Source organism: Plecotus auritus (assembly GCF_963455305.1).
Source record: "Plecotus auritus genome assembly, chromosome: 9".
Classification (NCBI taxonomy): Eukaryota; Metazoa; Chordata; class Mammalia; order Chiroptera; family Vespertilionidae; genus Plecotus; species Plecotus auritus.
The window spans coordinates 99,771,601-99,796,546 of NC_137783.1; the positions used below are offsets into that span (position 1 = coordinate 99,771,601).

Sequence of the window (24,946 nt, forward strand, 5' to 3'; positions counted from 1 at the left end):
GGAGCTCACTGACCACCAGGGGGCAGCTCCTGTGTTAAGCGTCTATCCCTTGGTGGTCAGTGCACGTCATAGCGATTAGTCAACCGGTCGTTTCGGTCATTCAGTCTTTTTTTTTTTTTTAAATATATTTTATTGATATTTTACAGAGAGGAAGGAGGAGGGATAGAGAGTTAGAAACATCGATGAGAGAGAAACATCGATCAGCTGCCTCCTGCACACCCCCCACTGGGGATGTGCCCGCAACCAAGGTACATGCCCTTGACCGGAATCGAACCCGGGACCCTTCAGTCCACAGGCCGATGCTCTATCCACTGAGCCAAACCGGTTTCGGCCCGGTCATTCAGTCTTAATGGTTGCTTAGGCTTTTATATATATAGATTTTGGACAGATAAAATTAAAATATAACACATACATTGTCACATTTTTTAATTTGAAGGACCTTTGAGAATCTCTCAGAGGAGATAAATCTGAGAATTAGAAATGTGGAATCTATGTATTGAAGTGAGAGTGAGCCTCATTTTTCAGAAACTCTATCTGAACTGTATTTCCTCCTATTGACTAAGTTACAGTCATCAAGGGAAGCTTTGTGTGTGTTGGTATTTTGGTTGGTTGGCTCAAGTGGAAACCACACCAAGGTAGAAAACACTGTCCATTTCCAACAGAATCTATTTAATTCCCTGTGAGACATGGTGACTTTGATTTGAGAGTCGGACTAGAGAAAGGAGGTGGGTTAGGACAAGTGCTCCAAGAAGAAGAGGAATATGGAGGAGCTGGCAGTATCCATTCCCTGAACAGCTCTTGGATATGAGGTGCCTGTCTATAATAGATGCTCAATAACTGTTCATTTTAAAAAAAACAACACCATTACAATAAAGTAATCTATAATAATAAAAGCATAATATGCAAATCGACTGAACAGCCGAACAGCAGAACAACTGTCCAGACAACCATGCTATGACACCCACTGGCACCGGGCCAGCCAAAGCGGGTGCTATGCAATTGGTCGGGGGCCTGGCCATTGCCCCATGATCACCCCTCAGAGGGAGGCCCAGGCCTCTGGCTGATGGGGCAATCAATCAGGGGGGCTCCATGATTGCCCCAAAGAGGGAGGCCCAGGCCACCAACCAGCAGGCTGTGGCAGTGGGTGGGGCCTCCCTCTATGGGGGCGATCCATTGCGGAGCCCCGCTGGGTGGGCAGGGCCTATACCTGTGGGGTGATCAATCACCGAAGGTCCAGGCTACCTGGCCAGTGGTGCTGTGGCGGGTGGGTGGGGCCTCCCTCTGTGGGGCGATTGATCACTGGGCTCCCAGACTGTGAGAGGGTGCAGGCTGGGCTGAGGGACCCTCCCCACCTGCGCCCCCCAGTGCATGAATTTCGTGCACCGGGCCTCTAGTACCTATATATGTTTCTGACAACTCCAAAGGCTTTTTTCCAGGTGCCACTTCCTGTCCAGCAGCTTGGGTAAGATATAGTTGCCTAAAAGAACAAATAAGAAAAGCAGTCTGTTAGTCAACAGATACTGTGCTACCTGTTCACTAGTGTTCACTAGTGTTATCTCTCTTCCGGGTGCTAGACAGACATAGATGAAAAGGAGACATAGTTCCTACCCTTGAGGCATATAAGGGTAGCAGGCAGGCTTACAGTATCTAGGGTGATGGTCTGTGTACCCTAACGGGTAATTAGCATAGTGTGGGGCAGAGAGAAGAAGCCTGGTTTCGCACTGGGAGGTAAGGGATAGTTTCCAGGAGGATATAAAACCTGACCTGTGTCTTGAAGAACCAGGGGCTGTTTGCCAGGGAAGAGCCTGGGTGAAGGAAGGGCATTTCATGATCAGGGAATAGCACACTTAAAGTCCCAGCAAGGAGAGTGAGCATGCCACCAGCTAGGTCGCATGTAGTGATCCAGAAATGGCAGTGGCCCCAGTGGGTTTTAAAATAAAGAGAAAAAGAGAACGAGCAAGCAGCAGGAATCCAATGACATACAGGTCCGGCCTTCACTGAGTGGCAGGTGTCAGCTGCCAACCCAAGGAACTGTGCCTGCGGTTGCAGCTCTCTGCGCATGCATTGAACTCTGCTCCCCCTTCAGATTCCCACTGAGCTCTCAATCAGAAAACACACGCCCTGAAAGCTGAACATGGCATTTCCATCAGGTTTGCCTGAAGACAGCAGAAAGTAATTGGGCCCTTGAAGATATGCGAACAACCCCTCACGCTTAGCAGCTCAGCAATCAGAGTGAATCCCCTGGTTTACCCTCTGCCAGTTATTTAAAGAACATGAATGAAGTGTTATTAAAAATGCTTAGGGCTCCAGAAAATAATGTAACTACATACACTATTTCTATCTGTGAAACCTGCTTAAGACCTAACTTAGTAAAGGTTAGCTGCGTATGGAGCTCTGGACTGTGGGTGGACATGTCTGAGGCCACAGAATTCTCTTCTGGTTTTACTATTTTGAATAATTAAGATCTTACTAAATGCCACAACCTTCATAAATCTGGTTCCTCTCTTAATCATTAGTTTTTTGTCACTTTTATACAGCCACAGAAAGTATTTTACATAATGTTATTATATGAAGCCGGTGTCAGATTTGTAGACCTTAGTTAGTCCGTCCACTTAGCCTCAACCCCGTGGCACTCGAGTTCCTGGGCAGTCACCTCTGGCTGACATTCACCTCATCTAATGTTGCAAACAAATACTATAACCTTCTATGTGAGTTGTGAAGGGAAAAAGTTGGGGGAGCTCAGGATGGGAAATGTAGCAACTCTATTAGCTAGAATACCCCATTCTTCTTCCAGATGAGAAAACAGAACTTTTTATATGTCCACTAAGGACAGTTAATGTCTGTTTCTCAGCACCCTACTAGTGTCATACAGGACTGAATCCTCAACAAGAGATGAAAATGGCAGTTACTATAAAATATACAATATGTATTATATTTCTTTGACTTGAAAATTGGTACAAAAACAGCTCCTGAAGATATTTAAAGTTTTCCTCTGGATAAGCAGTCTAACAGATAATTGTGGGTTTATATATTCCTTTGTGTCTTTATGGAGATTTTCCTAAAATGTCCTAAAAAGTTGCCTCAAGTGCTCTAGCTGGTTTGGCTCAGTGGATAGAGCATTGGCCTGTGGACTGAAGGGTTCCGGGTTTGATTCCGGTCAAGGGCATAGGCCCAGTTTGCAGGCTCAATCCCTAGCAGGAGGTGTGCAGGAGGCAGCTGACCAATGATTCTCTCTCGTCATTGATGTTTCTATCTCTCTCTCCTTCTCCCTTCCTCTCTAAAATCAATAAAAAAAATATTTTTTAAAAAGTTGCCTCAAAGAGTTTCCAATCTAGCGAGGAAGCAGACGTTAAGTAAGTAATCACCAGTGTGGTAAGTGCTGGCTGCACAGGAAAGGTGCCGGTGCTGCGGCTGCATGTGCTGGGGCACCTGACGCAGTTCTGGGAGATGTCTCCCCGCTGTCCCTTGCTCCTTGGGTAGATTTTGATTTAATCTCTCCCAACTCTGCAGCACGACTCATCTCACCTTCCAAAGAAAACCACCCCACAGAGTACCGATGGACAACGTGGATTTTACTGACGATTTTTGGGGGAAGACAGAGGATGGGGTAAAATTGCATGTGACACAGCAAACAACTTAATGAAGATCCCCACTGAATGTTTCTCATCTCCTTTCCTGCCCTTGCCGACGTTTCTCTGGCCAATGACAGAATCCCCCTTTGTTCTAATTAGCACTTTACATTCTGATCAGCACCGAGTTGGGTACAGCAACTGAGCTGATGGAAGCAGGAAGTGGGGTTGGCAGTCTACAGGGTAGCTCTTTTCTAAGGTTTGGCGGGTTCAGAAAAGAGGACAGTGGGCAGCAGCGAGAGCAGTGGTTAGTAGCCACAACACCAGCAAGTCCAGACATGATTAGAGGAGGGGCAGAAACAGTCCAGACTGAGGGGACAGTGAGGCCCTCACCTCCTAGGGGCCCTCAAGGAGTCCACCAATCAACCAGTTCATCCAGCTTGACTGCCTTCATCATCTACAATGGTCTTCACCTCTCCAGGGCGGCACTCACACACTGTGGGAGGGAGGAAGGTGGTCCCTTTCTCTGTCCTGCCCCATGCAGCTTCCCCCCATGAAGTCATTGCGCTATCTCCCAGTGTCTCCAATCTTAACCCACCAAGCACCTGTCACTTAACCCACCAAGCACAAACCCACAACTTATCTGCATTCACCGTTCTTGGAGCACAATAAGAGGTGTGTAAACAACAAATACTTTATTAGGACTCACACCGTATTTTCCCATGCCACACAAGCAACAGGAACTACTTGAGTGGAAATGTTTCCCTGGCCCTTTTACTATGTTGAACTTCTTTGCTTTCATTCCCAGACTCAGACGCATCTCTCCCATCTTGCACATCCCTACATCTGTGTGATTTATTTCCCCTCTCTCCCTAAATATGCTATCACTTAGATTTTTTCTTGTTTCTGACTACTTGTCCAAATTATAAATGCCTCTTTTGAGTTTTAATTCCATCATATTCCAGGGCCCTATCATATTCCTGGTTCTCCATCAAGATTGGTCTATAAAAACTCCTTTGTCAGGTAAGAAAAAGATAAGCTAAGATGCAGAGCCATGGACACAGGTGGTTTCTCTTATGTAGGAATTGACGCGACTTTGAATGCCAGGCTATTCTTTCTGTCTCGAAAGCGGTTGAGTCTTTCCTTAACTATCAAAGGAGACAATTTTATATTCTCCAAGGTAGCCAGAAGCCCAGAACGCTTACAGGAAGATGCCACAAAATGGATCACTCTCTCCTTTGTGCTACCTCCGTACCTCATGCACCTTCTGCTGCATTGCTTTGCATTGATTTTCCTGCCCATACTCCCTGCTGGCTTGGAGGCTGCTGAAGGTCAGCAGTCCCGACATTCATGGGAAGTGTTGGCTGCTAAGACTGAGTGTATTGCTAGGAAAATCAAGTCAAAGTTTGCACTGCACCAGTGGTCAACTGTCATAATCATATGCCTTCAGCATGGCCATTTTGTGAATTCCTTCTTTTGCAACTGTTTCAGTCTGGCTGGAGCACTAAAGAATTAAATCATCATTAGAAAGAACTTGATACAGATACAGATGTTTACAAAATACTTTCTAGATACATTTCACCTGGGTATTTTGAGATCCACAAGTCTACAGTTGAATAGTTGATCAATGAGCTCCAAATTTTCTTCTTCCAGTTCTTGAATAGCTTTTTCCAGTATATCAACTTCCTTCCTATGGTTTGCAATCTGTTCTCAGAAGAGGAGAGAATGGATGGTTGGGACTTATTTAGTTCTATTTAGTCTTCTATGAGAAATTCAACTCCTAAAAGTGCTTTTGCCTGAGAGCAAGAGCTATATAAGGTTAATTACAAACAACACAGAAAACTAACAATACTGGGAAAAATGGTAAATTATGAAACTTTTAAAAAGAGAAGTACAGGCCTAGAGCCCTTTCTATCAGCCTCTATAGTACTTTCTTTTCTTTTAGTGGTGGAGTTGTTCTGAGAAATATCAAGTAGATGAAATATTGTGCATTCATTTGTTCATTCATTCAATTGTATTGTATGCCTACTATGTACCAGAAACTATAGCACACTTTGGGAAAAAGTATCTCAGCCTAGTGGGAAAGATGGTGATAAAAGCAGAAGAGAGTGTGTTTACAACTATAGGAAGCTGTCCAGGTGCTGAGGGAGGAGACGGAGGCTCAGCCCATGTCTGCCAGGTGTGGGGAGGGGGTGGGGATGGTAAGGTGGAATTAACAGAAGATATGACATCTAGTCTGGATCTTGAAGGCCATGTAGGGATTTCCTAGGCAGAGAAGAGAGTGTACTCTCTAGGAAGAAGGAACCACGTGTGTAAAGGCACAGTTATGTGGGTGTGATAGATACAGAGTGGGAGTTGGGAGAAGTAGGGGAGGAACTGGACAATGAAGGAAGAGGCACATAATGCTAGAGTCTGGCTTTTGTCTTGCAGGTGATGGGAGGTCTTTGATAAATGTAGCAGGTTTAAATAACAGTAAGGAGTATGGCTAACTCAAATATGAACAAAATTCGCTGGTTACCTTGATCCGTTCTTATGTGTATTTTGATAACTTCTGTCTAAAGAAGGCTTAATAGTGGGAAGAATATATAAAAAAAATCTCTAGATAGAATCCTCAACTTACCTCTCTCCCAAAACTGGAAAAAGTAATGTGTCTTGAGGAAATAAGAGACCAGAAAAGCAAAGGGGTTTAGATTCAGTATCTCTTGTTAGGAGTGTAACTGAGATGACTACTGAGAAAGAAATGATAACATTTTATGTTTGTAATTGAGATTTAATTACTGTATTTTAGAATCTGGAGGTATTCGGTGTATTGCCACATGTATACCTCTATCACATAAGTAATTTATGAAATGCTTGGATTCTTACTATGGCAAGGTTCTTACTATGGCTGGATGCAGAGGATACAAAAGTGAATTAGGCATGGCTCCTTCTCTCAAGAGTCTACAATCCAGGGGACAAATATGCAAATCAGGATAATATAAAACAATACGAGTGTCTTAGTAAAGGCTCAAATATTGCTGGGGCTTGGAGTTAGAAAGTGGAGAATGTATTATCCATCTGCCTTAAACAATTTAGCAAAACCATTAAGTCCGTAATACTAAATTACAAAGCTCCGGGGTTAATGCTTAGAGAGAATCAGCTTGATTGCAAACTTGAATGCCTAAGGGAAAGTTTATAAATTTTAAAAGTCAAAGGATGAGAAAAAATTATGGATTTATAAACAGAAGGAATTAATAGAACATTTGGAAATGTTTGACCTAAGGGCTTGGCATGCTCGGGAGGCAGCACACACAGTTCTTGGTCTCTTTCCAAAGCTGGGAATGAGGGCCCTTTTGGGGAGTGAAGTCCAGCCTTTCAAACTAAGGATATCCTGTGACATCACCTACCCCTTTAGAGTTCTTTGTAAGTTGTTATCTCCTTCCCAGCCTTTTGAAATGTTAGGGAAATGAAAACGAGTTCCTTTTATGGCCAAGTAAATACCTTCAGATTTCTGGACTAAGAAAGTGAAAGGGGGGGAGAAGAAGACCATCATTCCTCCCCGACCCTGCTCTTCCCCAAACATCCAACAAATGTACTTAGGAAGTCAGGATGGATAATTTAGCTACAACTCAATAGTTAATAATTTAGTCAGGGACCTAGGATCCTAAATAAAATACATGCTCTTGAAATTTTCCCCTGCAAAATCTGAGTTCGCTTTACACTTCTAGTACTTGGCACTCTGATTGCTAACCGGTTTGAATTCTTTTGTCTAGTTTTCCTGGATTTCCATTTAACTTATCTAAGTTACTTAGGAATTTCAATTTTCTTCGTTTTCCTAATAAGCAGGCTAACTAAAACCAGGTAATGAAAGCTATGCAACAGGATGTCTCCTATCCGCCCCAGAGATCTAAGTTTTTGGTTATTGCTGAGAGAGTTAAATGGAGCAATATTTTTAGGAGGTCCATTTGTTAAATACCCTTGTTACTTATTCAAAACCTTCCTCAAATAAATTAATTCCTCTAATAAAGTAATTAATTAGAACACATACATTGTTCTGCATCCAGGCAGTTTTCAATTCTTATAATAGTACTTATAACCAGAAATGGTTTTAATTAATGTTGTGAGTAAATTTAATAATGCTAAAATGAATATTTATTGAAATAAAGATAAATTAAATCTATTGAATTTCTTTAAAATGATTTGTCCTTTATTACTAAGCTCTTTTTGCTCATGATTCAATTAAACTTGGCATTTTTCCTGTCTTTTTTTTCCCCCACTGAATTATGAGAAGTAAAAAAATACAACAAAATGAAATGTCATTTATGGCTTTGGTAGAAAGGATCAAGGCACCAAAACAGCCCAAATATAAATTTTTATAATCATTTTCTCTAAACCTAATATCTATGACATCTCATAAAATCTAGGATTTGCACTATTAAATTATTATCATTGGGATCATACTGTTTATTTAATAAATCCCTCTCTAATATTTTTTAACTATTGAGCTCACCTTAAATTTTTAAAATTAATACTTTAAAAAGATGAAAATTGTTTAGAGCATCAAAATACAACCTAAGATTGGTATTTTGGTGTCAGAGAGCAGTAATTGTACTATATGCATTTTAATCTTTTATATCGTTTACTTTAAGTTGGTGGTGAATTAAAAACTGAGTTTTAATTGAGTTATTTTCAAACACTGTCGTGATACTGCTTTCGAGAGTCGTAGCAGTGGTCCCAGCGCTGCTTCTCCTCCTCCTCTTGCTCTCTCCCCGAGTTTACATTTATCCCGAGCTTCCAGTGACTGCTGTGCTTTCTGCTCTCTCGAAGGCACTTGTTGGAGTGAAGCCAGGATCCCTCTGTTTTTGTTGTTGTTGTTGTTTTTTAAAAAATATTTTTATTGATTTCAGAGAGGAAAGGAGAAGGAGAGAGAGATAGAAACATCAATGATGAGAGAGAATCATTGATTGGCTGCCTCCTGCACGTCCCCCACTGGGGATCGAGCTTGCAACCCAGGCATGTGCCCTTGACCGAATCGAACCTGGGACCCTTCAGTCCACAGGCCAACGCTCTATCCACTGAGCCAAACCAGCCAGGGCCCTCTGGTTTTCTTGAAATATGTTCGGATACTTTCTATTCTGTTCCAGGGGTTTCTGTGTTAGTTCCTTTGTTTGAGCTTTTACTTCCTTTTCTATTGCTGCTTTTCTAAATTCGTTGAAATCCTCATCTGAGGATTTCAGTACACCTGAAGCTTCGACTGGTTTGCCTAAACTTTCCCAAGAGTCTGCATTCTTGATTTTCATATCCTTTTGCACAGGAACAGGAACTTCACAGTTAGATTCTAACACCTTGTGTCACCACGGACTGATGCATCACAGTTAGGCCATTCAAGCGTTGTTCGGAATCACCTGAGGAGGGAGGATTTGTGAAGGTGAAATGTTTTTCACACTCTGTAAATGTTTTCATTCTTGATGCTTACCTGCTAACTAGTGGTGATTTGGTGGTATGCCATTGAATGTGTAGTCTGATGAACAGGAGGAGTAGAACAAGAGACTGCATCTTGCAAAAAGATTGTATCTTTGCTTTCTCTTTAAAAGGAGCATCATTCTGTTTTGCTCCAGTAATTTTAAGTGACCCTTCTGATTCGGAATCACTGCTGTCTGAAGAAGTTGGATCTCTGCTGCTGCTCTCTCTCAGTGGGAACCACTTCCAACAGCCTTGGAGAACTGAGTGCTCTCAGATTTTGTTTTACGTTTTCTGGAATTTAGCTGATTATTGGCATCCAGTAACCGCTTTTCTAACTCCTGTGTTTTTTTTCTGTGAAGAAAGTTCTTCTTTAGCCTATTATTATTATTATTACTATTGCTTTTGGTTTAACAAGGCATTAGCATTTATTTTCTTAAAATTTGTCTTCATTGTTGAAATATTACAGGTGTTCCCCTTTCCCCCTATTGAGTCCCCCCACCCGTTTCCCACCTCCCCGCCAAGCTTCATTATTTTCTTACCATGAGGTTTTATTGGGTTTTTATTAGACACACAGCAGCGGCATATTGTTTTAGTTCTCTCATGTTGTTGCTTGCAGTGTATCAGTCACAGTCTATCTCATCAGGGTTGGCATTTCTCAGGGAAGGCTCTCTGTCCCAAGTTCATCTCCAGGGAGTTTGTTTATATCCAGACTTAACCGCCTTTTCTCATCATAGCTCGTAGGTTTAGCATTATCTTCATCCTCAGATTGCAGAGCCAAGACCTGCTGCTTCCTCTTTGGCTGATTGCTCTTGGACTCTTCCTTCAGTTTCATCTCTGTTATTAACCCTTTCTTTCCCCTTCTAGACGCCTCATTCTTTTTCCTTAGTGTATGGAAGTGCAGTGGTCGGCAAACCGCGGCTCGCGAGCCACATGCGGCTCTTTGGCCCCTTGAGTGTGGCTCTTCCACAAAATACCACAGCCTGGGCGAGTCTATTTTGAAGAAGTGGCGTTAGAAGAAGTTTAAGTTTAAAAAATTTGGCTCTCAAAAGAAATTTCAGTCGTTGTACTGCTGATATTTGGCTCTGTTGACTAATGAGTTTGCCGACCACTGCCTTAGTGTATGGAAGAGTACTTGTAGTTGTTGACCAAGAGCTTTAAGCTGCTCCTGAAGCTTTGCAAGGCGCTGACCTCATGCCTCCGCAGAATCACCAGAGTCATCTTCAGAGGAAGCTTCACACCGCTTTCTCTACTGAGGGGTTTGTGGTATCTGTTTTGATGTAACATACAGACATACACTCAACAGGTTCATCTGGGATCTTTGCAAAATGCATTTCAAAAACATCCTGGAGCATTCTTGCCATTGTCACGATGTCATGATCTGGAGGATTGTATTCGCAGCAATCCATGGACATTAATCTAACATCTGCAGCAAATTCATATGTATCTTTATATTCTTTGTTGTCCACTTTTCTCTTGGTAGTTCCAAGATCCTTTGGGGTTTTTACATCATAATAGTTATGGAGTTCCAACGCATAACCTCCATAGGATTATAAAAGGGCCATGCATATGAAAAGTGTTTCTTTGCAAGCATTTCTTTAAGAATCTCACTACAGTGCCTTAATCACTCTGTTCCTTGAACAGTCGTCACAACTTCATATTGTTGCTGAGAATCTGGCAAAACATTCCTCAGCAGTTTTTTTTAATAGGTGGTTTTGCAGATTCCCTCCCCCCCCCCCCCCAAGTGCTGGGGAACATTCACCTCTTTAACTACTGAAGTTGTGGAGTTTTATCTGCTTTCCTCTTCACAATCCTTGTAACCTGAGCCACTGTTTGTGAGGTAGAGTTGGTGGGTCACCTTGTGCTCTATTTGAAGGAGAAATAGATGTTTCAGGAACTACAAAGTGACTCACTCACTGCTTAAATACATTTCTGATGCTTTAGGGGACTTTTTCTTTAACAGGAGAATCTGCTAACATTCTGTTGAGTGGTTTTCTTTATTGTTTCCTTACCACCCACCACTTGTTCTTCTCTAGTGCTTGTGCTCTAATAGCAATGTCATCTCCAAATTTGTGGTATAAACAACAATTTAAGAACATTGTGTTGAAGTCTTCTACACATTCTGATCCCTGCTCATAATAACGCTCCAAGCATTTCTTAAGTGTACTTAAATCCATTGGGTTCTTTATGATGGTATAATAATCAGGCACATTTAGTTTCATGGCATCCACAGGCTGCTGAAAAGGCCAAGAAAAACTATGCTTCCATAAAGCCTCTGAGATAACCTTCTGTAGACACTGCAGTTGACTTGTCAATTCCCGTTTCTCGTGGTATTTATAGACTCTGGTGGTGCGGGTCAACGATAGCTGTTTCTACTTGGCAGAGACAGTCCTAGCTGCTTCAATCCCTGTTATTCTAATGCTGTCTACCAGTACATGCATGTACTCTTCCTATACAAGTACTAACCGTTGTTTCGTTATGTATGCGGTAGTTGTGGATAACTGCAGTTGCTGCCATCTTTCACAGTCTTTCTTCCTGCCTTTCTAAGTCACACATGGAGGTCCCAGCAGGAAAAGCCTCTAAGTTCCTCCTGGGAAAAGGGTCTGGTCTGATTGTCCCTTTCAGCTGCACAAGATGAAGTGGCGCAGGGCCGAGGGTCTTCCATCCCCGCCCACTCTTGCCCTATTGGTGGCTCAACTTAATACCTATTTTTAAAAAATGGGGATTCATCTTGCTTAGCTTTTGGAAATAGTGTGGACCATGATTTTATAAAGGCAATTTAAAAAGAAGTGTCAACATCACAAAAAGCATATTAATTTTTAAGTCCCTTGTTTTCTAGACTCACTAACTCTATTTGGTCAAATGGGAAGCTAGGAAAAGGGAAGAGGAGAGAAGGTGACAGTGACATTTTCACCTCAGGTGTCTGAGCAGATGGTGCAAAAGGAAATGCAAGAAGAGAAAATTTAAGGGGAAATTTAATGAGTTCTGCTTTGGCTACGTGGAGTTTGAAGTGCCTTTGTGACATCCAAGTGGGACTATTTGGCAAGCAAATTAAAATATAGGTCCAGAGCTAAGGACACACACAAGTTAGTGCTGAAGATGTACCTTAGAGAATCACATACAAATAACTTGCTAACAAGAGCCGTGTGTAGTTGAGGTGAATTCTCTCAAATGATAGTGAGTTCTCTTTCACAGATGGCATCTAAGCATAGGTTTGCTGGCTACTTGTCTGGGCATAAAGGGAATTTCAAAGTACGGTAGTGAGTTTTGCACAACCTCTGTAGCACTCTTATAACTTCTAGACCAAAGATTATGTGCTTTTTTCATCCAACAACATGCTCTCACATATTCACTCAAAATTTAAGCCATATATTTGATTCATTCCTCCAATAAATATATCTATAACCAGGGACATTCTTTCATTCAATAACTATTTAATGAGAATATATTATTTATTAGGTTTCAGGGATATATAGTGGAAAAGTCATAGCCTGCTCTGTGAAGAGACAGATGCATAAACAGACCATTTCAACATATTTTATAAAAGCAAGAGTTACAGTGAAACAAGAGAGCACTGGGGGAAAAGCACTTAAGACTTCCTGGGGGAGTTACTCACAAAACAAGGGACAATCAAGTGCCTAAAGGAAGAGCTGGAATTTTCCAGGCAAATGAGGGCAAAGAGTAAGGGCAGAGGGCCCAGTATGTGCAGGGCAAGGAAAACGGAAGTACCCCATAATAGGGTTCTAGATAAAGAAGGTCTAGAGGTCCTCACATGGTCACAGCCAGCAAGAGCAGAGTTAGAGGCTTGGTACGGGGAGACAGATGGACAGCTGGACTGCTGGTTCCCACAGGCTCTCCAGGAGGAGGACCAGGCTGGGATGGGATGGAGAGACTGCAGTGGGCAGGGACATCTTGACCATTGGCAAATGGCTGTAACTGTGGGTTTGGTGTTGGCTGCACCCAAATGTCCAAAAGGCCAGAGCAGTCATTTTAGAAGTCAGCAGACTTCTAAAGGGTGGGAAGCAGACTAAAACACTCCCCACACAGCAGAAAGACAGAGGGAGCAAGGATCCCAAGGAGACCCCATAGATCTGAGCCCTTTTTACTAACACTCCCCACAAGAGGGCATGTAAGCCCCACCTCCCTATACATCAAGGGTTCATCTTAGAGAAGAGCAGGGGGAGGAAAGAAAATGGAAAAGACTGAACATTTATTGGAAGGAGACCATGCTATTCCCCAAAGGCAATTTACAGCAGCAATGAGGTTGGAATGATCCTTTGGCCTTGCCCCCGTCCCCCAGAAGGAAGTGGGGTCCTGAGGAAGACCAGATCAGTTTGAAGGCATAAAGAAGCTTTGTACATTTGGGTATATTTTGTGAATTGTGACGCCAAAAGTGACTTTGGTTATTATTGAAATTATTTATGGCATCTGTTGAGTAACAGCTTGTAATAAGATTAAGACTCCACTTGAATTTTATTTTACCTCCGACAGTGCCAGTTCCGTGCATTCCCCAGGACTTTAGCTCATAAATAAAAGTCATTTCCAGTTCAAAGAACTGAGAAAAAGACATTCTTTTTAACAATTCCACTCACCTCTCTTTTTAGCCAGTCGTTCTCCCAGATCTCCCGGTAGCTGCCCTTGTCAATTAACCTCACGGCATTCTGAAAGACAGTTTCTCTCTAAGGACGCGTCACCGCGGCGGTTCACAAGTTTAGCACTGACGATGCAAGTCAACTTACCTGGTTGTTCCTTTTAAATTCTGTTTTGCAAATACTTTGGAATCACACCTAGGAACTTTTCGTTCCGCTGTTCTGGCTTTGCTATCCCACTGCATTGTTTTTACTGGTTTACACTGCCTAAGACAGGCAACTGAGAGAACTGGACAACGGCTGTCTATTCAGTTTAGCCTCTGCTGTGACCCAGTCTGACTGCCATGGTGAAATCAAATCACTAATGATCTGCTCCACAATTAAGACGGCTAACCTGTAGTGACCAAACATCCTTCAAGTTGATGGTCAAACACATGAACCAACCTATAGTAAAAGCACAAATAATTACATTACTGCCTTTCTAATCAAAGATTTCTGCGTGTCAATAATAACAATAGTACATATTTACAAACCTAACAGCAAATAGTTTCAGGGCGACAGGCTACAGCTAGACAGTCTCCTAGAGAAAGGCATTTTAGGTAAAGAATATAGGAATAGCCTTTCTTAGTCAGTAGGTTCATAAAATGTAAGTTCATTTTTAATTACTTAGATATTTACGTTTCACCCAAAGGAACTTTGTGGTGGATGACGGATCATATGTATCCTTAAAGTACTTTTATGTGGATACCATGTGACAAATTCAATATTCAGTCACTGAAGGGCACAACTGAAAGAAGAGAAGTTAGGAAAAATCTTCAAGTTCATAAACATGGGCAGAAATAAATTTAAAATAGGTTAAGGGTAAATTTATCCCTTAGAGTTGGAAGATTTGCAATAATTTTTTTTCTTTAAACCAGGCTAATTGAACTAAGAGTGGACCTACATTTCCTAGGAACCAGGAACTTTTATACTCCTGCTACAACCGCTACTTCTCAAGTTTCCTCAAACACAGAATTTCATCTGGACAAAAGCAGGGAGTAGCTCATAACTGAAGTTATTTGGCTAATGGCTTAATTCACTAACAATGGCGCAGTGGTTTTCAACTTTGACCACACATTAGAATCTCCCGAACACTTTGGAAAATCCAGGAGACCTGGCAACATCCCAGGCCAATTACATGAGCATCTCTAAGTGGGACTCAGGCACCACGTGGGTTAAACAAACTTCTCAGGTGATTCCAATATGCAGCCAAGGATGTGCAACAATGGATATAGGAAATTAAACTAATGTGCTAAAATAGCCAGGTTGAATGAGGCAAACTCATTCACGTGTGAGGGTGTTTGGTTATACAGAGAGAAGAAAATGTGTGTGATGATTAAGAGCAATGATCTGAAGGAGAGAGGAATCTTGAATTGAATCTCGAGTCTGCCACGTGCTCTGGACAAGTCATAAAATTTCTCGGTGCCTTGGGCTTCTCATTAGCAGGTTCCTACTTTATAGAATTGTGGAGAGACTCAGATGTAAAATGTGAGGAACAGTAAACCAGTGCTCGTTATACATTGAGCATATCTACTTAAAGCATATCTGATCTACATATACCTTTTTAATCATCTTAACTATGATCAGATCACTAAATTGTTGATTTCACCATTTTGTCATAGTCAGTCAAAGTGGCCCAACTGTATGGGCAGACAAACCATTAGTCAGTTTCATAATCCTCTATTTGTGTAAATCAGTAAAAATCACACAATAGGATAACAACAGTAAAAGAACAATTGAACCAATAGGGAAGCAGCAAACAGTTGCAACTGAAATTCAGTGAAGAACTTTAGAAAAGACCAGGCATTTATGATTCTGAAGAAGGAATATTCCAGATGAAGAGACAATCCCAGTGGGGACCTCACTGATTTAGGAGATATTCTGGGGACAGGGGAAGGACAGTGAGGAAAAAAAAAAAGGAGAGATTTTTGCAAAACAAAGAAATTCGAAAACATGCAAGATTAGAAATTATATCTCAAATATTTTTTATATCCCAAAGCTTCAGGAATATAAAGTATGCTCTTTTAGGTTTGGATATGTAAGAAAGTACTTTTTAGACAAATTATATTTAATTCTATAATTCATCCACAACTTTATTTAATAACTTACTGTAGCCATTATTACTATACTTTAGAAATAAATGAATAATAATTTACTGAGCTCGTGATCCTAATGAGGTACTATGCTATCTAAATAATCTTATTCAATCCTTATTCTTTAAAGGTAAATATTATTAGTGTCCCCTTTTTATAGATTTAGAAACTGAAGCCCAGAAAAGTCAAGTAACAATTTCAGTTTATACACCAAATAAGTGCTAGAACTGTAATTTAAATTCAAACTGCCTAACTTAAGGCCTCAAGTTCTTAACTATTATAATACAAGAGGCCCGGTGCACAAATTCATGCACGTGTGGTGTCCGGCCAGGCCGGCAGTGGGGAGGGGCTGCAGGTGGTTGGCCAGCTGGCCCTGCCCTCTGGTCAAACTCCTGGTCAAATTCCTGGTGGAGGGGACAATTTGCATATTAGCCTTTTATTATATAGGATACTACAAGAAAAAATAAGGGGGAAAGTTGTGTGTTTCTTAAAATAAGAAAATTGAAATATACCTCTGTGGCCCAGTCCTTCTTTTGGTCCAGTTGCAACAAAGTGTCTCTGATTATTCTTTTTCTAGCATCTTCTAGAGTGATTTTATACTGTTCTTTAAAAAGAAAATTAGAAGGCTTACCAAGGCTGATTCTAAATAAAGCCATGATGTTAGTAAATTTTATTTTCCGTGATCTTTACCTCTCCTTTCTACACCTTTTACTCCCTGGATTTTCAGGGTACATAGTTAATGAAGTATATACCTTCAGTTAGCGGAAATGCTCCAATAATTTATTAGCACCTTAATGTGAGTTAGTTTAAGATGACATCTCTCCCAAGAACATTTGTGCTTTCAAAGGATTGTCTCTCCAAAGGGAGAGCTTCCAATTCTTGAGTCCTTGTGTGTCCATCTACCCTTCATGTCACACAACTTCCTATCACACAACTTCTGATTCCACAACAGAAATATAAGGGAGGTTTGATTATCCACTTGCATAGCATCCTGTACCTCTGACTTCACCTAACTACATTTCCAGTATTCTTGGCATGCGTTTCCTGGGACAGGTAGGACAAAATGAGAAGCGGAGTGAGAATGGCCGAAGGGCTGTGAAAGTCAGTGGACCCGGCTCTGAGTTAGGCTCAGAGGAAGAGAGAGGACAGAGAAGAAGTGCTGATTCTCTACCCTCTCTGGACTTTTTTAGGTCATACATGTCAGAATTGAGAGAGCGAAGGATCATAAAATTTTAGGCCTTGGGAGTTGCTTAGAGGTCACATAATCAGCACCCCTGTTCAAGGAAAGTGAGGCGCAGTGACATGGGGCTGCTTTACAGGTTGGAGAGAAGTAAAGCTGGATAAATCAGTCCAGTTTGTTCACTGTTTCATACAATAAACCATCACCAACCTTTTTTGATGTCCGTGATGCTGTTTAAGGCACTGATAGGAGTGCCAAGTAAGAGACAAGACCCCTGCCTGTAAGACATGTACATTCCAGTGGGGAAACCAGACCAGAAATATGTAAACAAGCAAATAAACATTTCGGGTGGAGATGTGTGTGATGAAGAAAAACTAAAAGTCTCTATTTTAGATACAGTGATCAGAGAATACTTTTTTCAGGAGGTAACATTTGAGCAAAGATTGACTAAAGTGAGGGAGTCACCCTTGTGCAACAGGAGGGAACTGGACTACTCCAAACCAGAGAACAATCAGGTTAGTTTTGTTTTATGATAACATCTATGTTATATTTATCAGGCCTGAAGGATAATTATTGGGAAGGCAGAAAGTATTTTCCCATACAAATGATGTTGACAATTAAGGTTGCTGGCTTTCTGGGCTGGTCCACAGAGACACATTTAGTCACAGAATTCCGTCACTAAACAATAGTATTGTCCCAACAGTAGTGTGGAACCTTACTGCCCTTTAGGACATTGTTTCAAAGGGAAAGTGTTCTCTACAGACCCAGTTGGCCAGAACTCTCAGGGTTCTGTCTTGCAGCGGGGAAGTCTACAAGTCTGCTCTTTCAGTAGTTTGGAGAGGGGGCCACGGGGCTGGGCGGGAGTTACTCAGCCTCATCTGGACTTAGTACTGGCAGAACTGCATCTCCTAACTGAGGAAAACACTGAAGGCAGAGTGTAAACACTTTTCTTCCCCATCTTTCTATTACTGCAGTCCCTGGGAGACAACAGACATTAAAAATATTTTGAAGAAAATTAAATTGGGCAAACTGCCTGTCTTTGGCAGGCAGTGATCTGAGGCTGCAGCGCACTGATCAGTGGCAGCTTTGGTGGGAGGGGAGGGGGCGTCAGCAGGGAGGAGGGGAGAGCTCTCCAAGTTGTGGAGTGGCGAGAAAGGGGGCCAGAATGGTCAGGGTCTGCCTCTGATGGAGGTGGAACAAGAGTGTCTGATGAGAAAGCGGTTCATAAACAAGAGGGTTCGTAAGATTTTGGGGACATCTGGAGGGTGAGAAATGGAAGTCTTCATTCTTCCAGCCTTCAGGTGCTCATCGCTATAACCTGTATTATTTTACTCATTTGAAGTAATTGCTTGAGTATATTAACCGTTCCAACCTCATTTCTGATGCAATTTCTTTTTCATTTCAGGATGTAGTCCATTAGACTAATTCTGGGTGTTTTTGAAACTTCTACCCAATAAAACACTAACATCAGTCTAAAAGTTGCCATGTATCAGGAGGCTAGCCATAATAATTTTACATTTTTAGCATTTAAAAGAAACCATACAACCTGGAGCTTGGTAACATTAAATATTAATTCTTTGCTGTAAAATAATAAAAAATAGATGACTGAATATTCTCTGACTAAAGTTGTAGCTCTCTCTATTGCCATATTTGTACTGAAAAAGCAGAAATAACATCCAAACTCTGTTTCAAATTCCATATAAAATTGTGTGGGCTGTTTTTCTTCTCAAAAGCAGAGTAACCCGGCACAAGGGAGGATGTGAAACCTCATCGTTACCCTTTGTGATTCAGATGATCAGATAACAACTATTAACCACTCATGTGTGAACACAGCCAAAGGAGCTGGGAGTGTGTGAAAGTCTCCTCATAAAAGTGTGAGACATTGCCAGTGGGAGCTTGGGAGACTGTGACCTTGTGCCTCGGACTGCTGGCTGCTCAGGTGCCCAGTGTAATGTGGTCACTTCTCACACGCTGACTGCCTGGCCGAAGCTTGCTTTGCATTTCCTCCTTTCTCTGTTGTGTCTAGCTCGGCGTCGGTTGTCTCCTCCACAGCTTTTTGGGAGCTGGCTGTCTACCCTTCACATGCCTCTGGTGTCATACCGCTTTATTGGGCTGATCCTCCCCTGTGGTGGTGGCCTCCTTTCAGCCCCATCTGGAGAAAGCGGAGCAGCACCAGCCATGGAGCGTTTCTTCTGGCACGGTGTGTTACAGAGCCGTCCCTGCCTCCCTGCATTACTGCGCTGGGAGGACTATCTGAAGCATATTGGCTTGGTGTCACACACATGGGTTCAAATCTCATTTCCACTACTTACTGAGCTTATGCGTTTGGTTAAGACAATGAGCTTCTCCGGGTGTCTCTTTCCTCATCTTTAAACTGGCACAGTGATACCTAACCCAGAGGAACTTGTAAGGACTAGATGCGATAAGGCGTAGAAAAGCAGGTGCTGGGATTGTGAGTTCTCTTGGAGGTCACTGAGGGACTCTCAGGTTACAGATGAGGAAACTGACATTCAAAGAAGAAATGTTACTTTTTTGTAAGTGGATCTGAACCCTGGTCTTTAAACTCACAAAGAACTTTTATGGCTCCCTGTCCTGTACACCTGGGAGGACAAAAGTCAAAATGATCTGTGACTCTAACATCTAATGACTGGTAATAACCCACACTTTCTCTATTCCTGGGCCTATCTCAGCTTTCCTTTCCTTTTATTATGCGAAGGAGCCGTGTCCTGAATAATCAGTCACTGTGTTTCCTGTACCAATATCCTAATATCTCCTTCTAGCTAAAGTTCAGGGCAGTAGCTCGAGTTGCTTCTCCTCCTGACCCAGGGCTCAGTGTGGCTGCTGAATGAGGCAGGGTGGGACAGCGGACCAAGGATGGTTTGTGCTGGGTCTGATCAATGACCCACAAGGAGACATGAACAAAGGTCATTGGTCACCTCTGATTAGATCAGTGATCACACCCGCTCTCTTCAGAGCCTGGGCTGGAGAATACTCCAAAATTGACCTGTGGGAAGTAAGGAGAGAACAGGACAAGACACAGAGCATAGCGGAGGTGCCCTGAGAGGGAGTCACAGACCGAGAGGTAAATGTAGGGAGGAACCATCCTAGGGCCACCACTGATCCGATGGCCTTCTCTTTCCATCTTCAGTCCTCCCGTTCCTCACTATAGTGTTATGTCCAACAAACATGATCGGGGACATCAAGCATCCTGATTTTTGTCTCTTCCCTTTAAAATTCATGCTAGGAGGTTAATACCTCTGTCTTAGTAAGATACATGGCAAATCCTATAACTTTTCTGGTTCCTTTGTGAAAATAACAGGTCCTTCAAGCACTAATCAATATGTCCAGTTTTTTTTTTTAAATAACAGTCAAACTTTCAATTGCATTCAGAGTTATGGCTATTCCCTCCTTAGCTTGGACCTTCTACCATTTCCTCTGACTTGAACTCTGTAGCTCCTTCCCCAGGGCTGTAGGGGAGCATGGCAAGGGGCAGGAGAGCTCTCACTTGACTGATACCACCTCAAGGCAATGAAAATTTTTAGCTGAAACAAATCATCCAAATGTCTAATCAAGACAATGGATGATGGACAGGTAATAGTGTGGTGAAGGAATGGGGGAGGGGGCGGTGGAAAGGGGCCAATGGGAAAAAGAAAGGGGACATCTGTAATACTTTCAACAATAAAGATAAATTTTAAAAAAGATAATGAGTTTAGTTTATATGAGAAAATCACTCTTTCTGCTTTAAAAATATAAAGAAATGCTGGATAAAATTTTAAAACATTTTAAACATGCTAGAAAAGTAACTATTTTAGAAGTGTGGCACTGGTGCACAAATACATAGACAAATCAATGGAACAGAATAGAAAGTATAGAAAGATCTCCAAATACACATGGGAAATGAAAATATGATGAAGTTGGCATCTCAGATCAGTAGGGTAAAAATGGATTACTTGATAAATGATGTTGGGACAACTGGAAAATCATCTGGCAAAAATAAAATTGGTTTCCTACCTCACACACACACACACAAAACACAAGTCAAAGATTTAAATATAAAACTACAAAATTTTCTTGTAGACACCTCACAAACAAAAGGCTAATGACAAGTGGGAAAAATATTTGTACCTTATATCACTGTTAAAGAGCTAATTTCCTTAAAATTGGAAAATGTTTCATCACACAATAGAAAAGTGGGCAAAGGGTGTGAACTGGTTCATATGAAAAAAAATTCATATGCTTCCTGAACTTATGAAAAGATATTCAATAGTGGTCATAATAAGAGAAAAGTAAATGAAAGCTATAGTGAGATGCAGTTTTCTACTTTTTAAAAACATATATATTTTTAATTGATTTCAGAAAGGAAAGGAGAGAGATAGAAACATCAATGATGAGAGAGAATCATTGAATGGATGCCTCCTGCATGCCCCACACTGGGGATTGAACCTGAAACCTGGGCATGTGCCCTGACCGTGAATGGAACTATGGCCTCCAGGTTCGTAGGTCAACACTCAACCACTAAGCCAGACCAGCTGGGCCAGTTTTCTACTTTTAAGGCTGACAAATGAAAAGTTGGATAATATCCCCATTATTGAAAATGTGGGGAAATTTAGTACAACTTCTATGGAGGGTCAGGCCTCTCAAAATAAAAATAAATGGGCCAGCCATTTCTCTTTAGAGATACACATAAATGAAATTACATGAATACAAGGATATGGATGACAGTAAAATGAGATATGTACAAGGATATTCATTGCAGCATTATTTGTAATAGTAAAAAGCAGGAAACAACCCAAATCCGTATCAGTAGGGAACTGGTTAAAAAATTATAGTACAACAAGACAGAATAGCCATTGAGAGAATGAGGAGGTAGGTACTAATATGTACTGATCTATAATGATGTCCACATTGTTGCGTGGAAAGTCACACTCGTAGCATGCTGTTTATGCATATATAATATTTATGAAAGACTATGTTAAGAAACTGGTCACTGGTTTTATCTAGAGAGAGGACGGAGTGGCGGGGGAAACAGACAGGAGGAGGAAGGTGTCACACGCTCTGTACTTTTCTTTTGGGAGGAGAACCTTTTGAAAAAGTGTAATTCCAAGCCCAGACTAATCTGGGGCCACATTTATACCACCTGAGCTGGGAAACTTACATGAAGCAGAGTGTCTGGACAGGCCCTCAGCAGAGGATGATGGGAACGACCTCACGTGAACCCTCTACCAGGCTGGGCACCATCTGCAGCCGGGCTCAGAACTGCCATCCACCCACAGCATTCTCTCAGGCCAGCTTTGTCTCACTTGTTCTTTCCTGTGACTTTCCTGTCTCGGGGTCCCTGGTGTCCCTGTAAGCCACTCTGCTAGTTGCAGCGACAGACAGGTGGCCTCATGTTCCCCAGAGCTAGTCCCGGTGCGTCCTCACGCCTAACGTCATCCTGCTCCATACCCTCTCCACTTTTGTGTCGTGTTTGGTCTCCAGTGTTTTCTGACTACAACTTAGCATTTACTTGAGGTTGCTTTAGTTTACCTCAGGTGAATTTCCTTTCTAACATAACCCGATCCCAGCACCCTCCTGCCTCACTGAACTTACCCCAGCCCCTTGCGTGGGAGCACAGACACCACCCACTGAATCAAACTTCTTCCTTGAAGTGGGTTGCTGGCAGTTTCTCCACTCCACCTCCCCTCCCTTTACTTCCCCTCCTCAGTTTCTTAGGTGGTCCTGGGATAGTTTCTCTGTTTCCTCCTCCACCTCTGCCCTGGGGCTCAAGCTGCTGGTTCTGACCCAGTGGAGAGGAACGGATGGTTCAGGGAGTACCCATTTTTTTCTTCCATCAAATGTGTGCCCTCTAAAGTGTTTTTACTGAACTTGAACTGGTTTTATTGCAACTGACCTGACATTTTCTCTGCATTCTCTTTCACTTTATTGATGTCATTTTGTAAGGAGATAATGAGTTTAGCATGTTTTTCACTCCCTACATTCTTGTACTCTTCCCAATATTCCTTCTCACTGAGTTTCTCAAGAAATAGTTTCTCAGCATTACTTATTTGCAAGCGCATATCTGTTGAAAGAAAATCAAAACACCATGTCATTTCTGCTGTCCTTGCCACCATTATATGTTGCCATCTGATCTGATGAATCTGATATTAAAATGCTGTTATCTCATAAATCCTTTTTTATATATAGGAACTCAAACTATTCAAACGATTGTTTAACTATCCCTCATGATTCAAAATCTAAAATTAAAATTTCAATTCTAAAGTAGGTGTTTGGTTTGCGGCTATGATTGAAAGCTATAATAGACAATTAAGCTATATGCCTAGGAACCCACAAGTTTAAATTATTCCTTTGATAGCTTGATAAGGGTCCTATCTTGTACAATATATGATGTCCCACACTTTTTTTTTATTAGTAAATTGTCATTTTTTTTGCCCGTTATGCCTCTGGGAAAAGTGATTTCACCCTGTATTTTTCCATAGTCCTTGGCAACCATTTCTATAAGTGAGTTGTTTAGTCTGTCCTCTCAAGTTCACTTGTGTGAAATGATAGCGTATGATAGTCATAACAACAAGTTTCCCCCACACCCACTTATAAGACTTCAGAGTGAAAGATATGTTCCCCAGCTAAATAGGTACAGACACTGAGCCATCTCACCTATATAAGTGTTCAGTTGGTCCTGGGACACTTGCTAAGCATGATGTGCCACTCAGTCTTTAGGCTGAATATCATGCTGCTAGATATTTTGGAAGAGGAAGCGTTACAGAGAGGCAGGTGCCATGAAGTAATGGCTACTCGGCTCACTACCACACACCCTCTTGTTTGAGAGCTCCTTGCAGGCAGTACCACCTCTCACTCATCTCTGAGAGTTCCTGACGGCAGCTAACCCCTTACTCGTCTCTGTAAGCCCAGCACTTAGCAAGAGTCTGGCAGGCAGTTGGGGCTCAGTAGATGCTTATGGAATGACAGACACATTCCAGTCAGGCAGGAGGGCTGTTCTTCAGTCCGGAGGTCCAGGAGGACTCCAGACATGTCTTCTTCCAAAAATGTAAGATCATAGATTTTAACACCCCTTCATAAACGGCACTTGCTATTGTCATTAAACAGTTAAGCTTCCTATAACCCAGATGGTCAGCGTCCTCTTATTTGAGCAGATGATTTCTTGCTCAGCCCTGTGCCACATTTGGCTTTTGGGGGGAGTGCGGGTTGGCATCATGTTGTTCTACTTTCTCAGAACCCCTCTTCACTTGCCTTCTGGTAAACCCTTTTCCTACTCCTTATCAAATACAGTTGTTTGTATGAAAAATGCTACAATAACTAATAAGTAATAGTTCAAGAAATAAACTGTGTTTCACATACAACTGAAAACATATTTTTGTCCCACTCATATGCAGGCCAATTGCAGTAGCCCCTTCTCCTCACCATAGGGATTGGTCCAGGAGTGGGCATGTGCCCCAAGCTAGGCACACACTGAGTCCTTCAGATAAATGTTTTTACTGAAACTGGTGGAAAACATGTCAATTGTCTCCATTCTGAGGTTATAAGGGTGTAAGATCAGAGGTATCTATGGTTTGAATGCTTGCCTCATGGGGACAACATAAAACACGGAGAAGACAGAGAGAGCAGAGGGATAAAGGAGGTGGGGAGGGCAAGGGAAGAAGAGAGAGGAGGAGAGGTAGGGAGGGAAGAGGGAGATTTTTTTTAATAAGATCTGAGAGCATGTGAGGCTCTGGGTCACCTGCCTTTTCTACTTGGTTATCTGAAAAAAATGACCATCTTCTTTATGCTTAAGCAAGTTTGGGTTAGATTTTTATCCTGGTAACTGAAAGAGTCCTAACTAAAAGTTGGAAGGAAGGTGTTACATCAGTACTTCTCAAGCCTCACTGTGTGTAGGAATCTCCTAGGATCTTGTCAAAATGCAGGTTCCGATTCAGTGGGTCTGGACGGGTCTGAGGTTCTGCATGGAAACAAGCTGAAGGTATGGCTGCTGCTCCACAAACCAATCCAGTGGCCAGTGATCACCTGTACACAACAGACACACCT

The 24,946-nt window shown here is 42.0% G+C and overlaps 1 protein-coding gene and 1 pseudogene across 3 annotated transcripts in view; both read right to left on the reverse strand.

Moving 5' to 3' along the window:
- The window catches only part of CCDC83 (coiled-coil domain containing 83), a 43,829-nt gene that overhangs the window by 3,846 nt on the left and 15,037 nt on the right, over window positions 1-24,946 (reverse strand). Inside the window, exons 6-10 of one of the 2 annotated variants that reach the window (XM_080641854.1) lie at window positions 22,800-22,967; window positions 16,242-16,333; window positions 13,601-13,669; window positions 5,152-5,273; window positions 1,398-1,477 (exon numbers count right to left, since the gene is read on the reverse strand). In XM_080641854.1, coding sequence (XP_080497980.1) covers window positions 1,398-1,477; window positions 5,152-5,273; window positions 13,601-13,669; window positions 16,242-16,333; window positions 22,800-22,967 — 531 coding nt within the window. The remainder of the gene's footprint in view (window positions 1-1,397; window positions 1,478-5,151; window positions 5,274-13,600; window positions 13,670-16,241; window positions 16,334-22,799; window positions 22,968-24,946) is intronic. The other variant, XM_080641855.1, reaches the window with a different exon arrangement.
- LOC308257746 (bromodomain testis-specific protein-like) lies at window positions 8,238-11,525 on the reverse strand (annotated as a pseudogene). The gene is made up of 6 exons: window positions 11,475-11,525; window positions 11,031-11,245; window positions 10,144-10,874; window positions 9,511-9,885; window positions 8,676-9,362; window positions 8,238-8,361 (listed from the first exon to the last, which is right to left on the reverse strand). The product of its transcript is annotated as a bromodomain testis-specific protein-like (transcript).